This window comes from Stegodyphus dumicola, chromosome 8 (genome assembly GCF_044657685.1).
Source record: "Stegodyphus dumicola isolate Sdum_Otavi_A_Nest chromosome 8, ASM4465768v1".
NCBI classification, from domain to species: domain Eukaryota; kingdom Metazoa; phylum Arthropoda; class Arachnida; order Araneae; family Eresidae; genus Stegodyphus; species Stegodyphus dumicola.
Window position 1 is genome coordinate 35885235 of NC_140775.1, and position 12174 is coordinate 35897408.

General features: G+C 31.0%; 1 protein-coding gene across 1 annotated transcript in view; it reads left to right on the forward strand.

Moving 5' to 3' along the window:
• The window catches only part of LOC118185793 (small subunit processome component 20 homolog), a 219401-nt gene that overhangs the window by 106986 nt on the left and 100241 nt on the right, over positions 1–12174 (forward strand). Inside the window, exons 34-36 of the mRNA XM_085821737.1 lie at positions 724–797; positions 3004–3127; positions 9314–9475. Of these exons, the coding sequence (XP_085677863.1) occupies positions 724–797; positions 3004–3127; positions 9314–9475 (360 nt within the window). The remainder of the gene's footprint in view (positions 1–723; positions 798–3003; positions 3128–9313; positions 9476–12174) is intronic.

Sequence of the window (12174 nt, forward strand, 5' to 3'; positions counted from 1 at the left end):
TTGGCAGCTCGTACCTTACCACCAGTAACGATTCCGGAGCTTCGATTGGCGCTGCAAGACGAATGGGCAGCAATGCCTCAACAACTCATTGACACCCTCATTCTCTGCATGGGCAGACGCTGTGAAACCTGCCTAGCAGTCGGGAGATCATATCTCCTATTAAAAACCGGATGTTTCTTGCTGGACACCCATCACAGGGATGACGGCCTTCAGTCGCATTGCGCTCCATGCTACTTTTTCAATAAAGCTTCTTTTGATCCCTCTGATTTCTCTTTTAGTAAGTGTTGCTTACATTACTCATGTCCTTATGTATTGGGGATCTTACGGTATTAAATGTGTTGATTTGGAAAGCTTTTGTACAAAGTTATATTGAAAAAACCGTCTCGTCCTTAATTTTTGCACACCAGTGTATATATATATAAAGAATTTTCTGTATTACTGAGGGAAAATATTTTCCTTTAGTCAGTAGAAAATGCCTTGTAGAAATATTTTCATTAAATTATGTTCTCCTCGATAAGTGAATGTTAATTTATGTAAGATGTCATTAAATGATGTCCAAGTGGTCCAAGCCTTTCTATGCATAAGAATTGTAAATTCTTAGTAACTTTTTATATAAAAGTTGATCTTTATTTCAAGAAGGAAATGCAAATTTATATGCACATTGAAAGTAAGTATCTGAAAATACTTTTTTGTAATCTTATAAGTTCTTTTTCTAAAAATTAGGATTCTGAAGTTCTTATTCTGAATACGATTTCGAATTTGATTAAAAAAGCTGAAGATATTGAGGATCTAACTAAGTATGCATTTTTTAAATATTTTTCAAAGTTTAGTGGTATTCCCTGTTAATTTTTAGATCTAATTCTATTTTAGTCTTTCAGTGTTGATTTCAAAAATTGGATACAGATAGATTTTTTGGAATACCCCTGAATTTGACTTGACTGTGTTTACAATAATGTTACAATATGTTTTCATATTTATTCTAAAATTCAGATTGTATGCACTTGTATATATGTATTGTAAAATAATACGTAGTGTATTCAAGTTTTGCTGGTACTGTTCTGTTATCAGGACCAGGTTCAGAAATGTATGTACGTATGCATGTATATATGTATGTGTGTGTATACATATGCACATATATGCTCATACATACAAATGCATGGTCATACATTACTGAATCCATTCCCAGCAACGAACAGTAGCATTTTTCCTTTCTCTTACAAATAGTAAAAATAGTTGCTAAAACTATATAAATCAGTTACAAGTTATATTTAGCAAATATTATGAAAGTATGTTTATTAGTCTTTTCTTAAATTAAATAATTAAAATGAAATTTCTGACACTAATTTTAATTGAAGTCCATCAAAGAGATTGTATAAAATACAGAACAGAAATTCTTAGCTTGTAAATTTATATTGACAATTGATTAATTATATTTAATATTAATGTTTTCACAGAAAAATTTTTTTAATTGTTTTTTTAAATATGAAAGACTAAAGAGCGGTTTTGATTTCTGTTTAACGTAAATATAGGGTGTCCCAACAGAAATGCCAGATTTAATATGCCCAAAAGATATTTTATTTTTAGAAAATAGAAAATATTTGTACATACTTAAAAGAAGTAAATTTTCCATTTAAAAGTATCAATTTTGGTTTGACCTGGTAACTGGTATTTAATCACCATTAGTACATTTTGCAGAACCAATTGTATATATGTATATCCACCCCCTTACCTACCTTACATGTTCTTACACAGCCTTTATTTTTAGCAACCATTAGTCTTAGTCATTTACTTCCAATTACTGAAGTGTTTTAAATGATGAATTTTGGCATTGTCAGATTTTTAAAAAAATAATTTTGGACAAATAACGAGATCTAAACTTTTAATGCGGGTCTTCCGGTTCATGTACTTATATTTCAAAGAGTTTTATACTTATTGTTATAAAATTTGACTGGTATATTTAATTTCAAAATTTGCAATTTTTGTTGTCATTTTCAACTTGCCTTTAGAAATTGGTTAATTTAGTGTAATTCAAGAAAATAATTTAAACGAAATGCTGCAAAAAATGTGTATATTTTAATAGGCCATACAAGGAAGTCATGGTATTCACATAAGATTTGTAATAAAAAGTAATCTTCCTATGCAACTCAAAAGAATAGTGCTCATTGCTCCCTAGGTTCTAAAAGGTACAGTTATAAAAGGGAGATTAAAATTTACAGGTAAAGAATTCGAACAACATTATAAAAGAAAAGGAATTTTGCTGATTTTATTAAAATTATCCTGTTTTTTTTTTTTTTTTTTTTTTTTTTTTTTTTTTTAATGTGTATATATATATATATATGTTATATACACTTTCAAATAATTAAATTAATCCATTGTCATTTTAATTTTTGTTCCTAAACATTTTATGTGGAATTTTACCCACTCTCAGTCAAAGTTTCTATTTTTCACTTCTAATTTTATTCATGCAAAATAACCTTTCTGAAACAATAATCATATGTCTCATGCATTGTGACAAATATGTAAGATCTTTTGAGGTGTCTTAGAAGATAACTTGAGTGTGAAAATCAAGAAACAACCAGGCATATGAAAAAGCCACAAGATACTTTTTTCACTCGAAATATGTAACACGTTTCTTGTTCTGTGAGCAAGAAAGGTATATGATGTGATTTAGCTGTGTGCAAAACTTTCTCATTATGAATTATGTGATGTAGATCTTACTCCTTTTTATTTGGATCAGGATATATAAATCTTAAATATCTATCTAATAAATAAAAAAATACTGATCTAAAATCCCCACCTAACATATGAATGAAATTAGTAATGTTCAATGCAATTATGCACTATTCTTCAACTATAATGTGCTGCTAAGACAATATGTCGTTTCTTGACAAAAATCATAATTTGTGAGACTGCCTGGCAGGTGGCTCAGCATATTAATCAATTAATGAACTGTTGTACCATATTATTTGTTGTTTATGATACTTTATTTTGTATTTATTTTAGATTGCTTGCTCCTCTGTTTGGAAAACTATCTAATCAAAATACACGCTTAGCATTGTGTACAGTTTTTTCAACACTTGCTGAAATTAAACCTGAAATGCATAAAATGGCATCAGTTATTGAAAAGGTGAGAATGATGCATATTTTGTTCTCTTATTTTATGAATAAAATATTTATCAGCTTTCAGTGTTATTTTCAGCACCCAAAGCTGTCATATCTAATGTGCTTGAAAAATTTTGTGATTTATAATTAATTCATGTACTATAAACAAACTGTTCTTTTATGATTGAGATTTTTAGTTGTACTCATGGGATGAATGAAATGTTGAATGATTAATGAAAGTTTCCTGCCAAAAAACTTTCTTAATAAAGTTAGGAAAAAAATGAATGCAGTACCTTTAGTGTGGTTAGTAATCAGCACCCAAATCTATGATTTTCTGCCAATGTTTTGATAATTTTTCAAAGCCTTTGGCCCAGAAACTTGGTGGCCACGAGTCGAAAAACAAATAAACCACATTTCAGATGTCTTGTACAGAATGGAAGTAGCACCAGCAGGATGTAGCTGCAGGTGTGAAAAAAGTAGAAGTCCGAAGGAGTGGTGTTGGGGCTACATGGTGGGTGTGACAAAAGATCCTGTTTGAGTCTGTACAGAATCCAGCCTGTAAAAAATGCAGACACATGTGGTCTTGCATTAGCTTGATGGAACATTACCTTTTTGTGGCGGAACTAAGTTCAATGTTTTTCCTTGATAGCAGTGTCAACATGGACTAGCATCTTACTATACACCTTACTGTCAACTGTTTTGCCTTTTTCCAGACACTCTTTGAAGATAATACCATGGCAATCCCACCAGATATAAAATATGATCTTTTTGTTAGTCAAATTGCATTTTGCGATGTTGCTGACGGGCTCACCAGGCACAAACCAACCCCTTTTTCATCCTGTGTTGTTCAAGTAAATCCACTTTTCATCAGAAGTAGCATTCCAGTCCATAATTTTGTCCTTGTGTTGATATTACAGCAGATTAATGCAAGCTTGAACAATGTCTGTCCTTATCCGCTTGAGTCAGCTCAGGCGGCACCCAATGACTGAACTTATACATCAAGTTTATATGATGCATAGCGCAACTAATGGACATGACACTAACGTCTAACTCTTTGGCAAGCTTTTGAATTGTTTCATATATTGATCTTTCACCAGTTCTTACAGGCGAGGCTCATTAACATCAGTAGGCCAGCCAGAGTGCTCTGCTTCTTGAATGTCATAGTCGTTATTTTTTAACTTTTGGTTTGAACATTGCATTGATATTTTTGCAGATCAGTGTTCTCAAGCAAATGAGAACACATCTGTCCTCATCTGCTTTAGTCAGCTCATGGGATACCCAGTGATTGAACTTGTACATAAAGTTTATGCAATGCATAGTGCGATTAATGGGCATGGCACTAACATCTAACTCCTTAACAAGGCTCTTGAGTGGTTGCATAGTGATCTTCCACAAGTTCTAGCAGGCCATCCAGAGCGCTTTGCTTCTTGAATGTCATCGTTCTTGTACTTAATGATAATGATATTTTTTTACAGATTTCAAAACACAATGTTCTAAAGCAGGTCTCTTTCTTTCAAATGCCAAAATTCGTTTAACAGAATATGATTAAACATGCCAACACAAATTATTTACGCAGACAATATTTGCCATGGTGGGAAACTTTTTTTAAAACCCGATATTTTCTATGAAAAATAGCCAAATATTTACAACAGTATGACAAGGTAATAGAGCAATAAATTATTTTTATAAGTTATAGCAGTTGCTTAAAACGGTTGATGTTCATGTTTATGCACATTTGGACATGTTGACATATGATGACTAATACTGCTTACAACTCTTCAACAACAACACTGTGGATACTGTTTATGATGTTTTTCTTGAATTCTTCTGGGGTATCTGGATCCTTGGCATATACATACTGCTTTAAATTTCCCCACAGAAAAAAAAAAATCTCAGGTGGAAGTCCAAAGAACATGGTGGCTCCAACTTCTTCCTTGAACACAGTTCAGGAACTTTTATTAATGAATTAGCATGAAATATGACATACTACTTCATCCTGTTTTTTTTAACCTGTGAGAACGTGCGTCAGGCCTGTGAGGCCTGGTCTTTACAAAAATGTAATAAAAAAAATTTCTCCCTTTGGTGAAATTTTTCGACCTTCTCAGTAGCTGCGTTTAAGGTCATGTACTTGTCAGTCACAAGTATTTCCGGAATTTAACCCTTCATTTTTTCTCAGAAACTGAGTAACCGGGCTTCCCAGGCCCGATGCACGTGCTCGCATTGTCATTTAAAATTGTGAAAGAGATCAGGCATTTGCAAAAAAGGTCTTGCTATTTGAGCTATGACGATGAAATGAAAAGACTACAGAAACTATTAGCTGAAGTGTCGACTGATGAAGAGGCCCACCAGCGGCCGAGCGGTAAAGTCGCTGAACACTGGTAGTTCGGTCCGAGGTTCGAATCCCGCGAACGGGCTGGCTGCATGGGTGTTTTCGTGGTTTCCCCATGTGTAACGTGTATACGAGCCAGTTTCCCTTAGAAAGTCCTCCACGAAAGGCATCCCTCCCCTTAGGCAGATAGCCCTAGTGTGCTTTGCCATAATTAAATACACCACACCACATCGACTGATGAAGATACAATTAATGAAGAGGGCAAAGAAATAGTTGGTAAAGAACAGTTTAGTGATCACCAATCGAATTCTGAAGAGACTTAAGTGATAAATCTAGTGATGAATTAAGTAACTTTGTGTCCGTCAGCGAATTGTTGTCTTGGAAAATATAATGTCACAAGATGGAATAAAAAAGAACCAAGACTTGTTGTGAGAACTCTTGCTCACAAGATTGTGTGAAAATTGCTCAGAAATGTTTGTGAAGCAAAATTTGTGACCTCCCCTATCAATTCTTGGCAACTGCTTATGGATAAAATAATAGTAAAATTGTAGTAGATTGTGAAAACATTTATATCAAATCCATCGCCGTCAAATTTGAAAGATCCACAAATATTACAGAAAATTAGAGCATTTATCGGTCTTTTTTATTCTGAAGGACTCCACAAGGCTTCTCACATAAATGTTCTCGACCTTTGGGTGACTAACGGAACAGTGCTTGACAATTTTCATCGAACAATGTCTAACAAGCGTTTTTTATTTCTTATGAGATGTTTGAGATTTGATGACATAAGAGATCGCTTTTGTAAAAGGGAAATAAATAAACTGGCTCCAATAAGATATGCCTTTGAAAAGTTCGTTGAAAATTGCAAAATCGTTTACAGTCTTGCCGTAACGGACCGAAAATCACAAATTTGCTGCGCTATGTGTGCGAGAAAAATGTTTGTGGTAACACAGCACGATTATTTGCAAAAAAAAATATGAAATGTAAGTTTTATTTTGAAATTATTGCTGTAAAAATTTAATATTGCATAAATTGGTACCAAATTTCATTTGCGCTCAAAAAGAAATCAGTTTAATTTTTGTTGTTAATGATAAATAATTTCAGTCTTAAAATTGTTTTTAAATACAATTTTATTAGACTTATTAAATTAAAAGTATATTTCTATATTTTATACACTCTCTTTTTTTATTATTTAAATGTTTTTCTTCAATTACACAAGCAATTATATTTTTGTTTTGCTAAGAAAAACGCTTTGGGCCTACGAAGCCTGGCGAATGTCTTTGCGGGTTAAAAATAGTTGGTCATAAATTTGTTCAAATATTTTTAGGTAAATCACAGTATTCTTAATTAAGATACAATAACAGACCAAACAAGCATTAATTTAGAAGTAACAAGTTCCCTTGATGATGGTTGTTTTACTCCCATAATGATGATTGTTTGACTTCTAAATGAACACTGTATTCTTAGTTGATTTAAAGAAAACTGGGCCCACCATTCATGCTCCTGACATCACCCCAAATGCAATTTTGTGGTCGTGAAGGGATGTTTTGTAAGTCAAATTAGAATTTTATGAGGACCAGTATGTCCTGTTCTGGGAATTTATGATATCTGACACCAAGTTTTGTCTATCAAGAATAAGAAGTATAAAAATAGGTTCAACAGTGATAGTCAGCAACCAGCAGTAATTTACGTGTTTAGCTTTATAACCTCTCTCAGTTCCTACATACATATTATTCAGTATGATTTGAAGTTCAGAGATTTCAGCATTCACTTATACTTCTTTCATGATACATTAACTTGCTGTGCAGTCTTCGAGTTTATTTTCGTGGCCTACTTGCAATCCATGGCTAAAAGTCACAGATGATTTGTACGAAAACTCATTAAAGTGTCTTTTTTTATTAAACGATGCAAGTGATAAAAATGTTTTTTATGTGTAAGGTATTTTTGTGTTGCTTGCATAAGTTAATTCATTATTAAAAACTATATTTTTATCATTTAAAAAGTCTTTTTAACATTGTGAAAAATCTCCTGATTTTTGAGTGTCACAGGTTGGCAAGTACATGTTAGAGTTCTGCATTATATTTAAAGAAATTAAATAATGAAAAATCTGCATAAATGTATGTATATTTCTCGCATTGGGATAAAACAACGGTACATAGAGCCATCAAATTTTGAGTGACATAATCCTCCTATGAATATGGGCATGTGGAAAACAAATTTGAAATTTAGAATTTGTTTTATTATTGATTTCATGTTTTGTAAAACTTTAACGAATTTTTGGTTAACAAACTCAACAATTTCAAAGCGAGCAATGGCAACACTCTACCGGGGGGGAGACCTTTTTATTTCCAGCGTGCGGAACTGTGTATCAGAAATTCTAAAGATATGCTCATTTTAAAATTGTTTTGCGACATTGCTATTGAACTAAATTTTATGGTTTAAGTGCAAAAAGCATGATATTTCATATATAAAGGTAACCCAAAAAACGTTAAAAAAATGCCCCTTTGGACGTAATTTAAAATCTAAAACCTTTTTTTTTTTTTTTTTTTTTTTTTTTTTTTTTTTTTAATGAGTGTCTTACTTTGGTAAAACAGGCAATGATAATTTGAAGAATATACACTGAACTTCTGATTATCCATTTTATAAATATTCTGATTTACCCAAAAAAGTGAGCAGTTTAAGAATGATACATTATTATTTATCTTAACCAATATTTATAATTTCTTTTCTCATTCCTGAACTGGCAATTTCGATGAAGTGGGTGAGATGAGTCATTGCTCTTGGAATGCTGTGTCGTAATATATAACTGCTGGAGGTTCTGATGCAGTGATTCTCAAAGCTGACACTTCAGACAATGTTAGAAACTTAATGCTAGTGTGGCTGTAAAAAAACTGGTCCTGCATATTATAAAAAGATAAAACTCTACTAATGAAGGTGTAACAGCAGTGTTATGAGGTTGTAATAGACCAAGAATTCCTTCTTAGTGATTAAAAAAGTTAAAATGGACATGAAATTTCCAGTTGTGAGCTACAATAAGGCCGTGAAATGCATAGGATAAGATATATTGGCCAAGAAACTGTATCCAAAGTTAATAATGTCATAGCTTTGTGCTTACTTCAGTGATTCGCTAAAAGAATATTAAAATGGCTTATAAACTAAAGTATTGTTTTTTTCCATGTAGAAAATTTTTAAAATCCTCTTCATATAAACCTCTGTATATTTCATAATTTTTTTAATGAAGGTCCTATTTTAAACATATTGTGCATTCTCTTTGTAAGAACTTTATAAGGTTAGTGTTTTTATCAGTGTATTTATTTTAACTTTTATGTTAAATAACCCTCTGAGCATCATGACTGTCTTTATCCACTCATGATATTTTTTGTCACTTGGTATATATTAACTTCTAATTTAAGATATTTTACTTTTTTTAATTATGTAAATATCATGTTAACCAATGTAAGTTTATGAAAATAGACTAAAATAAGTAAATGTTGAAATTTAACTAATACAAGTCTTCATAGCAGATCTAAAAACATGTGTCGCTCAGAGGGTTAAAAAGTTCCATTTGTGTAATGTAACATCCATTTTTGATTATCAAATTTTTCGTGCACACTTAATCAAAAATTAGCAATTCAGTTCATTAAGTATTGCCAGTTTTAACTCTGTTTTAAGCAGTTGTGGACAGTATCTGTGAAATGCAATGTATTAGTGTTTGCAATACTTGAAATGTAGTCAAGAACAAAAGCCGTGCAGTACTGAATATTTTTTAATGTAATGTGATGTAATGATTTTTAATAATCATTACATCACATTACATTAAAAAATGATAATTTTTAATGTAATGATTTTTAATGTAATGTGCTATTTCTTTTATTGTTATAGGTGAATGCTTTTGACCCAAATATGGTATCAGAGCCCAATTATCAAGAAAGACTGAATGGACATAAAGAAGCATTGGAAATTATCAGAGGAATGGACAAAACTAGTGTCAATGAAGATTTCTTGAGAATTATTATATACAATGCATCATTTGTGATTCGAACAGTATGTATTTTTCATCCTTTCTTTCGAAATAAATATTAAATTTTATTAGTTGAAAATATTTAGAATATATGTTTAAAAAATATATGTTCATAATGTTTGTATTACTTTAAAATTTCTCCGTAAAGTTAATTTTTTAAAATTAAGTAATGGTATCAGGTTCAATGTTCCGTCTTACTTTCTTTGGGAACATGCACAGACCTGACTCGGAACAGGGAGCTTACTAAAGCTATGTTCAATAACTGTGGAAAGTAGACAAGATACACAGGAAGGGTATACAAAACCCTTTATTTTTCACTCTTTACAATAATTTCCGTACTTCGGAATACAGAGACCAACTACTTGTGGTCTGAACGTAAGAATATAAAAATATTTAACTAAACTCTAACTTAACTTTGGAATAATAAACGTGGAAGATTGGCCGGATATTAACAGGAAGCCGTATGTAGTACAGACAACTGTAAACACTACAATACGTTTAAAATTATCACGAGGATTAAACCTCTGGCCTGGAAGGCAAACAGCAACTGAATAAAACTTCTAAGGCAAGCGGCCTGCTTCGACTAACTCCTTCCTCTCTCTCTCGCTTGGCAAAAAGCCACAACTTAAGTACTTGGCGTTCGCCAGACAAATTTTGCATAAATAAGTTAACGCTTTTAATTCTGGCCGGAAGTAGAAAATAAGAAGTGATAGTAAAGATTTAAAATAAAATAAACGTTAGTAAAACTGAAGATCCTTACAATGGCATATTAAACTTTAAAGCATTTTGAATTTTTCAGTAAATTTTTTATTCAGTTTTGTATTATATAAAATGTGTAGTGTAAAAAAAAAAAAAAAAAAAAAACTTTGGAAGAAATTTATAGTTGTTATGAAAAGGAGTTTAATTCGCAAAACATGTTATAGTCACTGTTATGTTAATTTTTACTATATTAAGTGAGCTTACTACATTAGGTAAACTGCTAGACTCAGTTCTTGATCAAAAAGGTTCGTTATGCAATATTTCAGGTTTTTAGTTGATGTAATATAGATAGATATATCAAATCCATTTCTCATGTGACTATAATGCACTGCAGGTCTTACATGAAAGTCCTTCTTCATTTATGAGTATCCTACGTGTACTTTGTAATTATACACTTCTAGCTTCTTTGGTATAATCGTGATTCAGTTACTTCAATTTATTTTTTTATTTATTTAATAAACTTGAAAATTATATATTTATGCACAAATGCAAAACTAGAATTATTTATCATCTCTTACTAGTAAAATGGTAAGGTTCTGGAAAAAATATATATTTATGATATCGAGTTATGTACTTTGTTGTGAACAAAAAAATGATTTATGATTATTTATTATTAAAGTTATTTAAAAAATTATCATAAATATTAGTTTTCGCAATAAAATGTAATAATTGCTAGAGATTTCCTCTATCAAAGCTCAGAAGAAAATTTAATTTTGATTTAGAATATTAAGAATAATTTTCATGCCTGAAAGTTAGTAACAGATAAATTATTCTTATTTATTCATTGTTAATTTTAAACAAATTAATTGCATTTTTCTGCTCATAAACATTAATTTCATTATTAGTTTTATTAGGTGATATGGAAAATAATACTTCATAATGTTATTAGTAAATTAAATGTGAGTTATGAAAAATAATAAGTACTATCCTCACAAAGTAGTAATATTTTTACTGTAAAATAATATTAAAATATTATCCTACAAATTCACATCACCTGAAATCTTATAAGCGTTGAGAAAATTTTTTGGGACACACAATAAATTATTTTTTCAACACAACTCCACCAATAAGCTGAACCCCCAACAAGTTGATTATTGCTTTTTTTTTTTCCTCTAAATGTTTTCATAAGAAAAATTAAGCATTGTTTGAAATTCTGTGGGACCACAAACACTTTAAATATTGTGTAGAAAATCTACTTTTAATTTGTGTTGTAAAATCTTTTGAAAAATTTTAGTGACATATTGCTCATATGTATACATTTTACATTTCATGGTATTTAAGATTTTTTCCTGAACTCTTTCTAAAACTAATTTACCTTATTATTCATTTGATATTTCTTTTTTTTGGGGAGATCTCTGTCTGGTATTCCTGAATATAATATTTGAAAATAGCTGCTGAAACTGCTTATTCATTTATTCCTCCTATCAAATCCATATAGATATAATATTATTGTAGGCATTAAAGTTTGAGATCAAAATTTTCTAAATGCATGTAACTGTTATGCATCAGAGTAATCTTAATATGACTGTGCAATATAGATTGCTACAAAATTTAGTTAGAGTCTGCAAAGTTTGTATTCATATCATGAGCACGAGCGGTCACTGAACGCTTGTATCCATATCACGAGCACGCACGTCACTGAACACTACTAGTTCGGTCTGGGGTTCAAACCCCATAAACGGGCTGGCTGCATGGGTGTTTTCATTGTTTACCCCATCTGTAACGTGTATACGAGCCAGTTTACCTTCAAAAGTAGATATTTGGTTTGAGAAAATGTCACATTATAGCTTCATAATAAATCATTTATGCATATATTTTTATTTGCTATAGTGTGAGGTACCAAAAAAAAAAAAAAAAAAAAAAAAAACTATGAAATACATGTAAGTGATAATACTAAAAGATTATGTAGTAGGCTTTGTAAAATATTGAAATTCAATTGATGAACTAATATTTTCTCCTGTAC